General features: G+C 32.1%; 2 protein-coding genes across 2 annotated transcripts; one reads left to right on the top strand and one right to left on the bottom strand.

The window, feature by feature from the left end:
- Positions 1–3,786: 3,786 nt before the first annotated feature.
- LOC107872612 lies at positions 3,787–17,957 on the top strand. Its single transcript, XM_047413324.1, has 4 exons — positions 3,787–3,927; positions 8,674–8,848; positions 16,808–17,370; positions 17,456–17,957. Exons 3-4 carry the CDS (start codon positions 16,823–16,825, stop codon positions 17,535–17,537), a joined length of 630 nt encoding a protein of 209 aa, XP_047269280.1. The 5' UTR covers positions 3,787–3,927; positions 8,674–8,848; positions 16,808–16,822; the 3' UTR covers positions 17,538–17,957.
- Positions 5,282–6,041, bottom strand: LOC124898604. The gene is made up of 2 exons (XM_047412238.1): positions 5,694–6,041; positions 5,282–5,482 (listed from the first exon to the last, which is right to left on the bottom strand). Exons 1-2 carry the CDS (start codon positions 6,039–6,041, stop codon positions 5,282–5,284), a joined length of 549 nt encoding a protein of 182 aa, XP_047268194.1.
- Positions 17,958–19,860: the final 1,903 nt, after the last annotated feature.

Below are 19,860 nucleotides of genomic sequence, written 5' to 3'. Positions count from 1 at the left end.
TAATAAACACAGGACAGGAAGATAATTATATAATGAAATACTTAGTAAAAGCTGAAAAAATTAAAACAAATAATGATAAATTTCCAAACTTACCAAGATACCTAATAATTATTAAAAATATGACTGAGAAAGAAATTATAATAGGAGTCAGAAAGATAAAAATTGAATTTGAAGTAAAAGAAGCAATACAAAAAGCAGATATAACATTAGGAATAAAATGGTTGGAACAAGTAAAACCATACAATATAGAACATACCCAATTAACCATAACGTATAATAAAGAAAAATTGTTAATAAAACGAGCTTTAATATGAAAATATTTGTACTCATGAAGATAATAGTAGAAGGATATTATAATAGATATTATACGCCAATGATAGATACAGGAGCAGAAGTCAATTTATGTAGATATATTTGTTTACCAGAAAGTAAATGGGATAAGCTAAAAACACCAATTGTAGTTAAAGGATTTAATAATGAAGGAAGTCTAATTACATATAAAGCTAGGAATGTAAAAATAAAAATATGGGATAAAATATTAAAAACAAAAGAAATTTATAATTACAAACTAACATCAAAAGATATGCTTTTAGGAATGTCATTCTTAGATAAACTATATCCACACATAATAACTAAAACACACTGGTGGTTTACAACACTATGTTAACAAAAGGTAAGAGCAAAAAGAGTTATTAATAAAATAAGAAAGAAAACATATTGGATAAAAGAAAGTGAAAACATTACACAAAAATTAGAAAATATAAAAACTACTGAAGACACAATAGAATTAATCATATTCTCAATAAATAAGGAAGAAATGACCATATTTTCAATAGATAAGGTAGAAATAATTAAGAATATATTAAAGCAACTGTATAATGAAGATCCACTAAAAGGATGGAAAAAACATAAAGCTACTATAAAAATTGAGTTAATAAATAAGGATAGTACAATAACCCAAAAACCACTAACATATAATTTTGATGATCTAAAAGAATTTGAAATGCATATAAATGAACTATTAGAAAAACAATATATAGAAAAAAAGTAATAGCAAATACACTAGCCCAGCATTTATAGTAACTAAATATAGTGAACAAAAAATAGAAAAAAGTATAATGGTTATTGACTATAGGAATCTAAATGCAAAAACTATAACATATAATTACCCAATACCAAACAAAATACTAAAATACAACAAATACAAGGATATAATTATTTTAGTAAATTTGATTATAAATCAGGATTTTACCATTTAAAACTAGAAGAATCTAAAAAGCTAATTGCATTTACAGTGTTGCAAGGATTTTATGAATGGAATGTGTTACTATTTGGATATAAAAATGCACCAGGTAAGTATCAACATTTTATGAATAATTATTTTAAACAACTACCTAACTGTATAGTATATATAGACGATATATTACTATATTCGAAAACTAAACATGAACACCTAAAGTTATTAGAACAATTTACAAATATAATAAAAAATTCAGGAATAAGCCTAAGTGAGAAAAAGGCAGAAATAATGAAAAACCAGATAGAATTCTTAGGAATACAAATAGATAAAAACGGAGTAAAGATGCAATAAAATATAGTACAAAAAATAATAAATTCAAAAGAAGAATTAGATACAAAAAAGAAATTACAATCATTTTTAGGATTAGTAAACCAGGTAAGAGCATATTTACCAAAACTAGCAGAGAATTTAAAACCATTACAAAAAAAAATTAAAAAAGGATGTAGAATACAACTATAGTGAAGAAGATAAAAAAAAGTACAAAAAATAAAAATACTTTGTAAAAAACTACCTAAATTACATTTTCAGATGAAAATAAGAATTTTACATATATAGTAGAAGTACATGCAAGTGAGTATAGCTATGGTGGAGTACTCAAATACAGGTATGAAAACGAAAAAATAGAACATCATTGTAGATATTATTCAGGACATTTAATGAAATTGAAGTAAAATGAGAAATAAATAGGAAAGAATTATGTTCATTATATAAATGTTTATTAGCATTTGAACCATATATTGTATATAACAAATTTATTGTATGAACAAATAATACACAGGTACGATAGTGGCTAACTAAGAAAATACAAAATTCAGTTACAACAAAAGAAATACGGAGATTGGTATTAAATATATTGAACTTTACATTTACATTTGAAATAATTAATACTAACAAGAATATTATTGTAGATTACATATCAAGACAAAGCTACACAGATTGATATAATAGAAAATGATACACTAGAAGAAATACTCAAACCCTAACTACCCTTTCAATGAAAGTGGACACTATAGGCAATGAGGTAGAAAAGCTAAAGGCTAATGAAGGTAAACTGAAGTCTAAAGCTACAAGTCAGCCGCATGACTATGAAAAAGCAGAGCTATGTCGATCAGAAGACATCAAAAATCTAGAGCTAAAAGGAGATGTTGGGACACTCCATAAAACCCATAACCTTTATCAATCTACATCTGCAGGTACAAGAAAAGGATTTAGCAAACAATGATTGAATCTAAACAAAATATTTGATAAACCATTTATACCAAAAATACAAAAAGACCCTTTATTCGTACCCCCACAAACTACCATATATCTAGAAAGTCTTAACCAAGACAAAAGTCCTATAACCATATAACCAGGTCATATATAGAAAATATCCACAAGATATGAACTTATTTAAATCTTAAATCCAGAGCTATAAATATTCAAGAACCAAACACAGACTATATAACCCAAAAATTACAAGGATTCAACAATTTAATTGCAATACCAAAAACCAATCCAAACCTAGTTAGAACTTGTTTTAGTTACGGACTACTAAATACCGTATATACCCAAGATGGAAACGAATTAACAGCCATACCAGAGATATACAGAGCATTCACCATTTACAAAAAAATAACCAAAGGAAACCTATTTTTTATAAAGTTTTATACTGCACCAGCAGAGATATTATATGATGAAATTAAACTAGTTATACAGGTTGTAAAGATCAGATTAACCAGAGATATGATTATACCAGAAGATATTGGATAACAACCAGAAATACCTAAGGTAGAAATACCAAATTTCTACGCAAATAAATGAGTTATTGGGATATTTACGATTATTCAAGAGCTAGCAAATAATTATCTTAATAGAAACCCTATATGGAGCTACTATTCGCGAGACTAGCAAATGATCTATTCAAATTCAAGAGAGCTACGACAGTCAGATATGGAAGAATTCCAAAAATGGATAATGACATTACTCTATCCAGAAAGACAACCGACTGCAAGATCAATTAAAAAGGAATTTATTTTAGAAGAGCTATTAACAAGATATTACAAATTAATAGGTCATAAATATCCAGATCATTTATGTTCGAGATGTAATAGAGAAGATAATATTATCCCAGAAGTCCAATTAGAATAAAGGATAAAAATTAATCAAGGTAGGTACAAAATAAAAATAGATACAATAAACGAAGAAAAATCAACCAAGAAGATAAGGATCCAGCTGGAAGATAGACAACATGAGATAAGGAAATTGACATAAAGCAGAAAGCGACATAAAGAAGGACGGTCCAATAAAAAGATAAAGGAGAAGACAAGAAGAAAGCTACATGTAAATTATTTTTGTATTTTAGTGAAAAGTTAGGTTTACTTTTTGACTTTTAAGATGTAAATTATTGTATAGCCATTATTAGTTTTTGACTTTTTCGACAAGTGTAGAATATGAATAGTTTTAGGATTTTCATTTTGTAGATTATAAATAGAAAAGCCGTTGGCAATCTAAGGCAAGACTTTCTACACGGAAAGCAAGCCTCCTTGTACACAACCAAAATTTTCTTAAATATTCAATAAAGATATTCAGTTTTATAATCAGCTATGGAAAATCAAAGCCCAGAATCATCAAATCTACAAAAATAGGTATTTTCATTTATAATTATGAATAGCTAAATTCATAAATTTCTGACAATCATGATATAATAAAATAAGTTCATGTTAGTTACTATATAGTAGAATTATTTGAAGGATAATATGTTTTGAAGTTTATTAGCAAAGAAGAAAAAGAGAAAAATTCCCAGAACTATGCCATCCTAAAGGTGAAACCAGTAAGGCAGAGAAGCCGTGATAGGGTAGTAACCAGAGTTGAGGCGATGTTTAGGGAAGAAGTATTCAAACGTTCCATGCTAATAGTGACAGAGGAGCATAATTATCTAAGGATAATCTAGTACATAGTGATCTAAGATGATCATATTTTTTTATGTATATGATTGAAGGGAATATTTTGAAATAAGCATCATATGAAATAAAATGACTAACTACTTATCGGATGAAATGATAGATAGGGTCAAGATACTTATTTTGTATATACTTAAGGATATAGAAATAATAGATATAAGAAAAATCATATGGGAAAAGATACTTGATTTTGAAGATGAGTTACTAAATACTGAATGGATAGAACACGAGTTAGAAAATGTAGATTTTGATGGTAGATATTATTATTCAGATTGGTATTACTCAGACTAAAATGATAAATTATGAATACTTAGAATATTGGAGGAGAGATATGGAGCAAATAAGATTGGTAGAAATACTTATGAAAAAGATCTGCTTGACTACATAAAAACTAGAAATATGGAACATATAGTATACCTTAAAAGTAATATAGAAGAATTAATAAGGTTAAAACAAATAACTAAAGAATGCTATGACATAGCATTTCAACACACATGATAGAAGCAGTATCCAAGTTAATTGGTATTTATCTAACAGATATTGGTCTATATCTATATTTATATATTATGAAAAAATATAATCCAAGTACACCCCCTACCCCCCAAAAAAAATAAAAATAAAATTGGTATGGTTAAAAGTAAGAATAGTATTTTCTAATTTAGGAAGAAGATATAAGAAAATAGGTGAACATTTATATTTAATGTTAGAAAAAGAAGAATTAAAATTAGAAGATAAACTAACAGCTATGGTAAGAATAACAAAAGAAAATGAAGAAATAGACAGGAAAAAAGAAATAGAAAATATAAAACAACAAACTACGGATGAAATACGAAAAATAGAAGAAATAAAAAATAATAGGATTACTGAGTTAGAAAAAGAATTACAAATACTAAAAGATCTATATGAAAAAATACAAAGAGAAAAGGCCTTCCAGGTGGATGTTTATATTTTGGTGGTAACACAACTTCGTCCATAACTTCTCGTGGCACAATCCAGTCCTTATCGGGCATTGGAAATATCGATTCTTGATACATCTTCCTTAATGTTTAGGATAGTAAAACTCAGAGCAATAAGACTTCATATCAACTACACGCTTTCTTTTTAGAACTGCAATCGCGTGTTCACAAGTTATCTCGTCCAATTGGAATCTCCCACAACTGCAAGTCCTTCTATCAAGACATACAATGTACTTACTTCCGTCATCGTAAACCGAATACACATATGTTGATGAATCACTAACCTACAATATTAATTGTAATATGTTAATACACACACACACACACATATATATATATCGATCTTTTGTATAATATTTTTATATCACTTCAAACAAAATAATTGATGCATTTACTGTAACATTTTTCAAAACAAGATTATAAAACAAATAGCCTCTTCTACCATCAATCAAATATTATATAGTATGTCAAACAAAAATAAACATCTAAACTAACCTTAAGCCTTGAAGATTCTGAAGTATTTAGCTGAAGAATTCCTTCGAATCTACTACCAAGTGACGTGTTTGTATAAGATGCTCTTTCTCTATTCTTGCAGTTCCACTTTCCAAATAATTTTCTAGCCTGCTCTAGAAATTCGATTATCGGCAACTCACGTGCTAACTTCAGTTTACCATTTATACACTCTGCTATATTTGAAGTCATCGTCCTACCTCTGTTAACAGGTGCATACACGTGTGCCCACATTTCAAATCCTGCATTCTCAAGATAAGACTTTATCCTCTGATTAATCTTCCCAACTTGATTAAAAAAATCAAAATCATCTTTACGGTATGCCTTGTCCATAGCTTAGTAAATATCGCTAAGTCTATCTTTACTCTTCCTAAAGTTTGAGCAAAAATTCTTCCACAAATGCCAAATGTAGGCAAGATGTGACACATTCAGATATACAATGTCGACAACCTTTATTATTCTTTCATGACGATCGGACACACCACACATACAGTTGCGCTCTCCAAAAGCAATTCTGAAATTTTTGAAAAACCAAGTCCATGAATTGTCATTTTCACTATCAACCACACCATACGCTATCGGAAGAAGGCGTCCTACAATTTTGATAATAAAAAAACTCACGACACTGATACAAGTACACAATTTATCAAACAAAAAAAATATAAGAGATAAAAAAGATTATTATCTGAATAACATCATAGAATAACTATATGTAAAAGTAAAATTTAATTACCTACTCCATCAAGCATGCTTGTGGAAACAAATGTACCTTTATATGCTCTACTCAAATGCGCACCATCAACAACAACTACAGTCCTGTAATACTCGAATCCAATCTTCAAAGGTTGCAACGCAATGAAAAAATACATGAATTTATTATCCTCTGCTTTATGCATTCTAATATGTGAACCAGGATATACAGAATTTAACATGTATGCATATCTAACCATTTGTCGATAACCATCCACATGTTTCTCCCTTATCATCTCAATCACACGTTCTTTAGCCCTCCAAGTCTTCTGATAGTTAATGTCTACACCAAAAGCATTTTTAATATCTTCGATTATTATTCAAAGTGTGTATTCTATTGTAATTTACAAGTTTTAGAGCAGTAAAAATACTAACAAACCCAACTATAGCTTAAAGTTGAGTAAAAACTTGATCTTTTAACGGACATGTGTGGACATTTTAGAAAGCTCTAACTTTAAAAAGTTCAGTCCCCTGCTGACATGATGCTTTAAATATCCAAACACAATCCTCCGAATGGAATCGTAGGACATAGTTGAATCAATGAAAAAAACACTTCAAATATTTTTCCTTCACTTACTGCCAAAAAATAGATTAATAGATACATAAACCACAAAAAATTGTACAACATATATCTAATATAAAACTATTATGTTTGCTTCGTATGTTGATATAGATAAAACTAAAACACAACGAGATGCATAATTAAACATAAATATATAAACTGAGATGCAAGATGATCAAAATGTATCTTTAGCATACAAAAATATATCTTAGCTTTATTAGTCTACTGTCAAAAATTTATGTGAAACAATAATCAACAAATCTTAGATACAAAATTAAATAAAGGTGCAGATTATTAACGACAACTGATACATAAAGAACCATAACATACCTTTTCTTGTCTGATCTTTTAGCATAGAAATTGAAGAAATGCTCAATTGCAAATCTTGCCATAACCGAAATTAGAGTACCCTTATCCTTATAGATTTGTCCAACCTTAACATCACTATGTTTACAGTCAATCATGATCTTGTTCCCCTTCCTATCCAACAAAGGCAAAGGAGCAGATGATCAGGTTTGTAACTAATTAATTTCACAACTTTTTCTGATGGACTTTCCAAACACATTATTGCTCCCACATTCCCATCCAACAGTAATTAACTTGTATACTTATATAATGTAGTGAAGATGAGTGGATAGATTCCAGAACCACGCTCAGTTTTCTTAATTTTGATATACAGCTTCACACACATTTCGTTACGAATTAACAATGGACAAACATTTCCTTCAAGAATGTAACGAGTCTCAATTTTTTTCCTGGTTTTATCTATTTCCAATTCTTCGACAATTGTTGCAATCAGTTTTTCATAAGTTACATGTTCACTTATCATAATTCCATCGCTCTTATATCCCACAGAGTTGATTACGTCAACCCAAACACCAGATGAGATTATGTTAATTACGTCAACCCAAACAATTCTTTTTTAATGCTAGGTTATTCGTTACATCCCTTAAAACATGCTAGTTAGTTTGATTAAAACATGTATCCATAATATGTATCTAAGTTAATTAACTTATTTCTTCAATGGTCAAAAGTTAGGATTTTATGAGATTTATAAAAAAGATGAGATTTTTTGTAAATACTGGTAAACATGTCGTTATATATGTAACTTTTATGGAAAATTACTTGAATAAACAACTTAAGTTTTTAAACTACTAAAAATCCCCCCACTTCTAAAATATTACTTAAATCCCAATATTTACCACTTTTTGGTAAAGTTGAGATACAAGTTTTAACCTCCTACTAAGAAGTGGATTGTGTGCCAAAAAATAATCCATTTATCCTCTCTGTACACCGTTGAATCATGGGTGGTTTCTAATCTAATTTCTCCATCTAATTCAAAAATTTCAAGTAAGGTAATTTTCCCCCATAAAATTAGCTTCAATTTCTTCTATTCCCTTTTTACTTTTTTTTTTTCAAAAAAAATATTTTGCGCAAGTAAAGTAGTCTAAAATTTTGAGTGTTTTGGTTGAGTGATTTCTTTGATTATACCTTTTTAGATTTTATTTTTTGAATTACCATTATGAATAGAGATTCTGGACCTTCGTTTAGTCTTGGGTTTTCTCAGCTAGAAAGTATCAAAGAATCTCAACAACTTGTAAACTTCGTTCTTAGAAATATTGGCTATGACTTTGTTGGTTTTGATGAAAATAGGTTAAAACATAGAAACGATCCCCAAACTGTGAAGAAATTACGGCAAAAACATGCTAAGAAGGACAAGAAAAAAGAAACTGGTTCTAAGAAAAGAGGATCCAACAGTTCTGCAAGTAAAGCTCCCGCCAAGAGAAGAAGAATTGTCAAAGCAATTTGCAGAGATGAGCTTTCTAAGGTAATTGCATTTTTATATCTGTTGAATACTAGGCCGAGATACATATTTTGACTTGGATGATACGTTTAGAAATTCATTGTTTATCTGATTCTTTATTGCCAATTTTATATGTATCTTGTATTTTTTTATAATGAAATTAATATAACAAAAGATACAGGTTTATAAGTACATAGACACATGTTATGTTGACTTGTATCTGTGAGTTATTGTTAATGCTTTGATATGTATCTATTGTTTTTAAATTTTACTAAAAGTCTTATTATAAGAGATACAAGTTATAACTTCATAGATACATGTTGTGTTAACTTGTATCTATGACTTACTGTTAATGTCTTGAAATGTATCTAGTGTTGTATAATTGTTATTGAAAGTTGTATTACAAAAGATAAAAGTTTATAACTACATACATATATCTTGTATTAAATTGTATCTAAATTATGATGTTCTTAGAATTTTTGTCTATATTGTAGTGTCTAAATGTAGATTTGTTGCATCTCAACTAATTTTATCTTTATTGTAATTTGTTTTTGTTTTTAGGAATTGAGTTACGTTATTATGAAATTCCAACTCATCCTCTTAGATTTGTAAGTTCATGCAATTTAAGATTTAAGGATGAAATTAAAGAAGTTGTCGGCCAAGAAGTTTTACACTTGTTTGAGAAGACTATTTTTGGATGTTATCTCAACATGTAACACCCCGAATCTATACCTCGGATGCTACACAGTGCTTATAACCCCAAGGGACCACAAGCTAACCCATGACGGATATATGCTATGAGTACTGAATCATAATGCTGTAATAATGTGGAAAATAGGCTGAAATGCCATAAGGTTCAAAATTTGAATACTGATAAAGAATATCAATATAATAATAATTTGCAAAACTGAATAATATCTGATAATCTAGTATTAAAAGCCTCTAACTGAACTGTCTAAAAGTGGAGTTGATGGGACAATCCCCTAGCTAACTCCGACTACTAAAATATTAAAGCTACTGAAATAAAGACATATCCTCAATAGGTAAGGACTCACTACTAAATCTGATACTGCTGGCTGAATCTGTATATGCGTAGTCGGGAATCTGAGTATCCAAACCTATGATATAAGACATCATAGAGCAAAGAGAAAGTATGCGTCAGTACATGGAATGTACTGGTATGCTAGATGAGGTAAGGCTGAATTCAAGGATTTATATGCATGAACAATAATTGACTAAATGATACATGGATAACTGAAACTGCTATAAATACTGAGTATGCAATACTTTACATATACGTGTATACTGTAACTGAACTTTTATTGAAGCTGAGTTCTAAGTTTTGATAAGTGAGTAACTGATATCTAAAATTACTAATAACTAAGTTACTGACACTGATTGACTATATCTAACTGTCCTGATTCTATAGAACTGAACTGAGTTCTATATTGAGACTAGAACTGAGACTGTGGGAGGTAATCATCTAACCGACATGGCTCTTTCTGAATTGATTGGGGTCCAACTTGTAACCCCAGTTGGAAAAGTGTCAGTACCGTGCCATGGGTAAAGATAAGTTGTTGAGTTACCCTCATCTAGCAGGAACTATAATGAGAATAATGGAACCCTCAGCTGGCAGGTTGATATACCTCATCAACACTCAACTGGAAGGTTGATGTCTCAACCTACGCTGGATACGTAGTTCTAGAACATAAGGACTGCTTCTAAGGATCACACCCTCTACTGGCAGGTGAGCCCCCACCCTTGGATTCACTCGATGTTGAATCCTACTCCTAACTGAATAGATACTGAACTAATTATACTGAGCTGAAGTAGACTAATACTGAGTTCTATAACTGACTGAGTTCACTGAGTTCTGTTAACTGGCTTAGTACTACTATTTCGTGTCATAACTGGGACTATTCTATAACTATTGTAGCTCTAGGTAACAACTAGATTTTCAGGTATTGAATACTCCCAGGACTCAATAGCATGAAAGTCAAGCATAACATAATCTTGAAAAGCATAGCAATGTCCACTTGTTCATAATTCATTAATAGAGACATTTTATCAAACACTTGTAGAGCATAAACTTGTACATATGCTAGCATGTCATGATTACACTATTTAATTCAGATGGACATTCTATTATCCACATGGAGAGCACAACTTAATGCATATAATCATGGGAAGTATGTAAACATTGTAACTACAACACAGAAACTTGCAAATTCAAGGACTATAACATGGGAACTATGCAATTCAACATACATGCTATTTCAATTTCATGGAATCTATAATTAATCATGGATTGAAACTCAATTAATATCATGAATATGAATACAATCCAATTTCAAGTATGTAAATAATGAATCAATCATCTTGTAGTTATAAAAATGGATTCTTGGACTCTATGGGTGTAAGGAACCCATAGATGAACACCTAACATACCTGAATTGATAAGTTCTTGTAGTTCTTGGTGAGTTTCTTGAGATTTGCTCTTGGTTGCTTGAAGATTAGGGTTTGCTAATTGAACGAGAGCTTGTTGATTTTGTGGGAAAAGTTAATAAATAATGGGTTTTAAAATGTTTTTAGGGATTAAATCCCATATCTGGGGGTTTTAAAATCATGGGAAAAGACTAGTTTAACCCTGGTTGAAACTTTTAATTTATGTTAAAATTTTTCAACCCGGGCCCTTGGCGCGATGTGGTGCTATCATGCCGTGTCACTGGAAATTGACAACTGGTAAATTGGCTAGTGGCGCGACGTGGTGGAATCACATTGTCATACTAGATACGAATTTGGGACTCATCGTGATGCAGTGAAATCGCGTAACTTCACTGGAAAAAAGGACAATTGTGAACTGGGTCTATGGCGTTACGCGCCATTATCGCGGAGCAACACTAGAATTTCACAACTGCCATTTGGCTGGCTTCCACGATGCGGTGAAGTATCTGTTGGCACACTGCTTTACCAAATATGCTATAACTCTTTACCCGGGTATCGAATTTGGGCGAATTTTATATCATTGGAAAGCTGACTGAATTTCCCATGCAATGGTAAGCTCTAAACTAAAAAATAATGAGTATTTTGAAAAATTTGTATAGAATAACTCATGTACTGAGAGTTAAATTAAGCTAGGGAAATACGAGGTATTACAATATCTCTCCCTTGGGAACATTCATCCTCGAATGAGACTGATTAAGTTAAGAAACACTGATAGACTAAGTTTTTACATAGAACATGAATATCTAATTCATGGAATATATGACTGAAACTACTGATAAGCTGAGTTTTCATGCTGAATTTGCATATCTGATGCATGAGTACATGGCTAAACTGATTAATGAATGCATGACTGAATATGCAACAGTAAAGAATACCAAGTTTATAACTGTAAGTAAACATGGAACTTAGTAAATCTATGGAAGACTCTTACCTTAAGTTGAATCTGAATTTGCAGAGAAGAGATGAGGATACTGGGTTCGCATATCTGCTTCTTCTTCCCAAGTAGCTCTCTCAATGGACTAATTCCACCAAAGAACTTTGACCAAGGGAACTTCTTTGTTCCTCAGTCTGCGAATCTAATGATCGAGGATCCAGACTGGAACCTCTTTAAAAGAGAGATTATTCTAAATATTTACGCCCTATAAAGGAACTATGACTACTGGGTCACCAATGCATTTCTTTAGCAAGGAGACGTGGAACACTGGATGTACAAAAGCTAGATATGAAGGCAACTCAAGCTCGTAAGCTACCTTTCTGAAATGACTAGGAATTCTGTAAGGATTGACATATCAAGGACTGAGCTTTCCCTTCTTGCCGAACCTCTTTACCCCCTTCATGGGAGAAATTTTTAAGAATAATTATCACTAATATCAAGCTTGAGATCTTTTCTCCCCACATCTGCGTATGACTTTTATCGGCCCTGGGCAGCCCTAAGACTTTCCCTGATCAACTGAACCTTCTATAAGGAATCAAACACTAAGTCAGGCCCTACTACTACGACTTCACCCGCCTCAACCAACCAATTAGAGTTTTGCATATCCTATCATAAAAAGCCTTAAACAGAGCCATCTGAATACTGGAATAGTAACTGTTATAATATATGAATTCGATAAAAGAAAAGTGGTCATCCAAACTACCTTTAAAATCAACAACACAGGCACTTAAAATATCTTTTAGAGTCTGAATAGTCCTTTCTGCTTGACCATCTGTCTGAGGGTGGAAGGCTGTACTGAGGTGAACTTAGGTACCAAGACCTTTTTAGAATGCTTTACAGAAGTGAGAGGTAAAATAGGTACCTCTATATGAGATGATAGAAATTGGAACTCTGTGTAACTTGAACAACACTCTGATATAGAGTTTGGCGTAGTCCTCAAATAAATAGGAAGTATGAACTGGCAAGAAGTGAGCTGATTTGGTCATCCTGTCTACAATGACCCAAATAGAATCACGCTGATGATGAGTACAAGGCAATCCTATCACAAAGTCCATATTCACTTCTTTCCATTTCCATATGGGAATATTGAACTCCTACAAGGACCTACTAGGTTTCTGGTGCTCAATCTTAACCTGCTGACACGTTGAGCACTTAGCTACAAACTCCATAATATCTCTCTTCATCCTACTCTACCAATAGACCTCCCATAAATTACGATACATCTTAGTGTCCCCTGGATGAATAGAGTAATGCGTATCGTGTATTTCTGTAAGAATTCATTGCCTCAAGTCATCTACACCTAGCACGCATAGCCAACCCTGGAAATGCAACACACCATCTCCCTCTTGGGAGAAAACCTCTACTTTATAACCTCTGACTAACTCTTTCAACTTAATAAGGATGGGATTTCTATCCTGCTTTTCCTTTACATCAAAAACCAGAGATAATTCTGAACTATTCTGCACCCATACAGTACCTTATGTTGAATCGACTAAGTGGACACCTAGTCAGGAAAGCTGATGAACTTCCCGAGCTAACTTCTTCTTACCATTCTCAAAATGAGCCATACTACCCATAGACAACCTACTGAGAGCATCTGCCACTACATTGGCCTTGCCCGGGTGATACAAAATACTCATGTTATAATCTTTTAGTAATTCTAACCACCTCTTCTGATGTAGATTCAAATCTTTATGATAAAATACATACTGGAGGCTCTTGTGATATGTGAACACATCCACATGCACCCCATATAAATAGTGACTCCAAATATTTAAGGCAAACACTATAGCTGCTAACTCAAGATCATGGGTAGGGTAATCCTTCTAATGGGGATTAAGCTATCTAGAAGTGTAGGCTATAACCTTACCTCTCTACATGAGGACATAAACTAAACCTACTCTGGATGCATCATACTACAGAACAAACCCATCTAAACCATCTGGTAGAGTTAAAACTAGGCATAAGGTGAGTCGAGTCTTTAACTCCTGAAAACTCTTCTTGTAAGAATCTGACCATCGGAACTTGACTTTATTCTGAGTCAATCTGGACATGGGGGATGCAATAGATGAAACCCCTTCAACGAACCGATGGTAATATCTATCTAAACCTAAGAAACTCCTGATATTTGATGGAGAAATAGGTCTAGGCCAGTTACTCACTACTTCAGTCTTTTGAGGATCAACTCTAACACCATAACTGAAAATAATATAACCAAGGAATGCTATTGACCTTAGCTAAAATTCACACTTACTGAATTTGGTGAACAACTGATGAGCTTTGAGAGTCTGAAGTACGATTCTAAGATGATCTGCGTGATCATTCTCACTATGGGAATAGATAAGTATGTCATCGATGAAGACTATAACGAACATGTCCAAGTACTACTTGAACACGCGATTCATTAAGTCCATGAAATCTGATAGGGCATTAGTAAGACCAAAGACATGACTAGAAATTTGAAGTGACCATACTGAGTTCGGAAAGCTACTTTCAGAATGTCACATTCTCCAACCCTGAGCTGATGATAGCCTGATCTGAGGTCTATCTTAGAAAAGTAACTGACGCCCAAAAGTTGGTCAAACAAGTCATCGATTCTAGGAATTGGGTATTTATTCTTGACTATTAGTTTGTTCAACTGATGGTAGTCTATACACAATCTGAGGGAATCGTCTTTCTTATGCACGAATAAGATTGGTGCACCCTATGGGGAAATGTTAGGTCTGATGAACCCCTTATCTAATAGTTTCTTTAACTATTCTTTTAACTCTCTAAGTTTATCTGGTGCCATTCTATATAGTGGAATAGATATAGGCTGAGTGTCTGGAAGAAGGTCTATTTTGAAGTCGATTTACCTTATGGGAGAACTCCAAGAAGATCTTCAGGAAACACATCAGAGAATTCATTACCAAAACTAAATCAAGATTGGGAGTCTCTAAACTAGATTCTTTCACTCACACAAGATGATAAACGCATCCCTTGGATATCATTTTTCTCACTCTAAGTTATGAAATCAACTGACCCTTCAGCGTTGGGGTACTACCTCTTGATTCAAGGATTGATTCATTTGGAAACTAAAAATGAACAATTCTGTTCCTACAATGAACTGAGGCATAGCATGAATAGTGCCAATCTATGTCGAGAATGACATAACTTTTTGAGATATCATAATCGGATAGTTCTTGTATACCCATCAGGATATGATAGATTTACCCACTTGTGTAGAAACTTAGAAAGGCTCTTCTAGGATTTCTAGACTGACTCCGAAGTTAATGTCTATATAAGAAGTTGCGAAAGACAAAGAAGCTCCTGTATCTAGCAAGGAATAAAAATATAAATGGAAGACCTGTAACGTTCTAGTAACCACATCAGGAGAATTTTCCTGATCTTGTCTAGGTTGAAGTGCATAAAACCTATTTGGGCGTTGCCCACTGGTGGCACTGGAAGCGGCACCCTGGTGATTTAGGTGACCGAACTGAGCTGGGGACAATTATACTGACCCTGAGAACCTGGCTGAGGATAATCTCTGATTATATGGCCTGGCTTTCCACACCCAAAATAAACATCACTGCCAGCCCTGCAGATACTCTGATGATTTCTGTCGCATTTATATCATAGGGGATTTGTTTGAGCACTGCTGACACTACCCTGAGATTTAGAGCCTGGAGCTCTACCCTTGTTACCGTTTCTGAACTTAGGTACCGGAGCACTAGTGGAGGACGAAGTTGGAACCAAAGATTTTGGGAGAAATTGAGAACAATTACCACCCTTTAACTTAGGTTGAGTGAAATTGAAACTATCTGTTCTATCTTTCTTATTCTCTCTCGCTTTCTATTTTTTCGTATTCTTAGCTTCTTCTATCTGCTGAGCATGGACCATGAGCCTGGATATGTCCATATCCTTAATTAACATCATTGTTCTGCACTTCTTAACCATACTTTCTGGCACCCCAGACACAAACTTGCTCATTCTAAATCTTAGATTTTGTCAACAAGATTTCGTAGTTGCTTTTCCAAAATCCAATAACTGGCTCTACCTAATGTACCAACAAAACAAGTGCTGGAATGATGAGATATTTTCATAATGGACATCCAAATTCAAACTTTGTGACATCGTGAAAGTACATTTCCATTAGTATATTTATTTCAGACTGTATGATATGCATTTCGAATTTGTGATATCTACGATGATGTGTTATAGACTATCACATGAGGTTGTTACATTGACTACCTAAGTTAGAATAATTGTGTAAGCTAAAGATCATGCAATATTAACTTGTATTTGTCAAATCTTGATGATGTCCTGACAGTAAAGATATTTTTGGTATGTTTTTGCCTGAATGTATTTTGTATTAGATACATAACAACAAAACATGTATCATTCTATATGAATATGTATCTTGTTCATTTTTTTCTATTTCAATTTCCTGTATTTTCCCTCTAATTACCTTAGATATATAAAGAATTTAATCTATATCTCTTTTAGTTTTAATCATTACAGTTGCCTGCTCTAATATGTATTCCATTTTATTGTATTTTGAATAGTATGTGGATGTCATCATGTACCACTTGTGGAAGAAGTATAAGAACAAGAATTTTCCAATCAACAGATACACTATAGCAGATTGCTTTTTCAAAGTGTACATCGATAAGGCATATGTAAATTACTATAAAGCTGACGTTGGTAAGGATTTTGCAACTCAAGATGCGTCTGCAAAGACTGATGAGGTTGCTGATATGGAGATGTCATTGATTAACACCATCAAGGGGTTTAGTCCACGCGCAGGCCATCCTTGTCATCTGGTTAATGAGTTCTTTATACCCATTAACTGTGTTAGTGCCTTTCACTGGCTATTGACAGTCATTGATTTAAAGGATCAATGCATTCATGTGTACGATTCAATGACCTCTTCACGAAAAAGAACAAAAACAAGAGTGATTGAGAAGTTGGCTGTAATGATTCTGACTTACCTTCAGTATAGTGATTTTTTTAAGCAAAAGGTACCACCTAACTGGACTACATTGGCATCCTACAAAGGAAAGATCAAACGTGATCCATTTCAAGTGGAATACGTATCCGAGATAGCACAAAAAGATTTAGGAAGTTTGTAAGTATTACATTTCTTTTCGTTGTTTTCATTATCGTATACGTGTATATTGGTCTTTTTAATTAAATTAGTAATTGTTATGCAGGGATTGTGGTGTATTTGTAGTTTTCTATGTTGAGTATCTATGCAAGGGATTAGGCATTCCATCTTTGGGTATTGATTCTTAAGAACATCATCTGATATATGCTAGTCTTTTGTGCAAGTATGGATCTGAAAAAGCAGAGCATGACTATTTTAGTGAGAATGACGATCCACCAAGGCCAAGGAGAAAGCTTGCACAAAAAGAAACATACCGTGTTTTGAATATTCAGTAGTTGTTTATTTGTTATCTAATTGGATATTAAAAGCGTTGATGATGTTAGAAACTTTGATGATGAAAGTGATGTTTAGATAAACATATATTATTTTCTTTAATGATTAAATACTTATATTTTGTCATCCATTATAACGCAATGCTAAAGCATTTAAATATATATTTATGTTTTTTTATATGTTTTTCTTACACTTTTTACAGACATTGTATTAGATACATATTTTAAAATATTTTACAATTGTACGTATCTAAAATAAAGAAACATTTATTACAATATAATGGTACTAACCATCACAATATTGCATTATTGTATATATATAGCATTTTTTGTTCCTTCTAATACATGTTGTCTCTAACGTGCATAACAATTTATAGCAGAACTTAATAGAGCTAACTCTTAAAACTATTGACATATTAGAGTTTACAAGTGATACAAATTATTTAAACTCGTATCTATTATTTTATATGAGATATATCTATCATATTGTATGTGTCTATTATAAGGAAACATATTTTACTATATAATGACAGTAACCAACAAATTATTAAATTTTTATGTATCTGTAACTATTTTTTGTTTATCGGAATACATGTTTGACTATACCCTGCATAACAAATTAAAGCAGAACTTATATGACTACATCTTAATAATGCAAAAAAATTATATTTCACAATTGATACAAATTATTAAAACTTGTATCTATAAATTTATGGAAGATACATCCTATAAGAATGTGCAACTTTTCAATCACTTAATATGGCAGAATTACTAATATACAATTTAATAACATTGTCAGTTCAATATATCTTAATTTCTATCTGATGTGTAACTCCAAAATACATCATAAAAAATAGATATATAACAAATTAACAAAGGAACATAAAAGCTGTTTATTTTGGTAATTGTTAATCCTAAAAAATTTTAACAAAATCAGTAGTAACATCAATTAAAATGTTGAATCAAACAAATAAAAAATCCAGCAACAAGCAAAGAAACATTTCAACATTATTCATTAGACAATTACATGGTCACTCATCCTTTGGAAAAAAGTTGCAAGTATGTCTGTTGTGACCTTCATAACCACATCTCCCACAATAATTCCTACTGGATGTGATTGTTTCACTTGATTTCTTGTGCCTATTTTTCTTTGGCCTTCCAAGTGGATGTTTGTAGTTTGGTGGTAACACAACTTCGTCCATAACTTCTTGTGGCACAATCCAGTCCTTATTATCGGGCATTGGAAACTTCGATTCTTGATGCGTCTTTCTTAATGTTTCAGGATAGTAATATTCGGAGCAATAAAGCTTCATATCAACTACGCGCTTGCTTTTTAGAACTGCAATTTCATGTTCACAAGTTATCTCGTCCAATTGGAATCTCCCACAACTGCAAGTCCTCCTATCAAGACTACTATGTACTTCTTGCCGTCATCGTAAACTGAATACACATATGTTGATGAAGCACTAACCTATAATATTAATCATAGTATGTTAACACATAGATACATATCGATCTTCTGTATAATATTTTTGTATCACTTCAAACAAAATAATTGATGCATTTACTGTAACATTTTTCAAAACAAGATTATAAAACAAATAGCCTCTTCTAACATTAATCAAATATTATATAATATGTCAAACAGAAATAAGTATCTAAACTAACCTTAAACCTTGAAGATTTTGAAGTATTTAGCTAAAGAATTCCTTCGAATCTACTACCAAGTGATATGTTTGTATAAGATGCTCTTTCTCTATTCTTGCAGTTACACTTTCCAAACAATTTTCTAGCCTTCTTTAGAAATTCAATTATCAGTAACTCACGTACTAGCTTAAGTTTACCATTTATACAACCATTTATACACTCTGCTATATTTGAAGTCATTATCCTACCTCTGTTAACAGGTGTATGCATGCATGCCCACTTTTCTAATCCTGTATCCTCAAGATAAGACTTTATCCTCTGATCAATCTTTCCAACTTGATTAAAAAAAATCAAAATCATCTTTACGGTATGCCTTGGCCATAGCATAGTAAATATCGCTAAGTCTATCTTTACTCTTCCTGAAGTTTGTGTAAACATTCTTCCACAAGTGCCAAATGCAGGCAAGGTGCGGCACATTCGAATATACAATGCTGACAGCCTTTATTATGCTTTCATGATGGTAGGACACAAC

Source organism: Capsicum annuum, chromosome 5, assembly GCF_002878395.1.
Source record: "Capsicum annuum cultivar UCD-10X-F1 chromosome 5, UCD10Xv1.1, whole genome shotgun sequence".
Lineage (NCBI taxonomy): Eukaryota > Viridiplantae > Streptophyta > Magnoliopsida > Solanales > Solanaceae > Capsicum > Capsicum annuum.
Note: the sequence above shows the minus strand (reverse complement) of the source record. Positions and strands in the feature narration are given on the sequence as shown.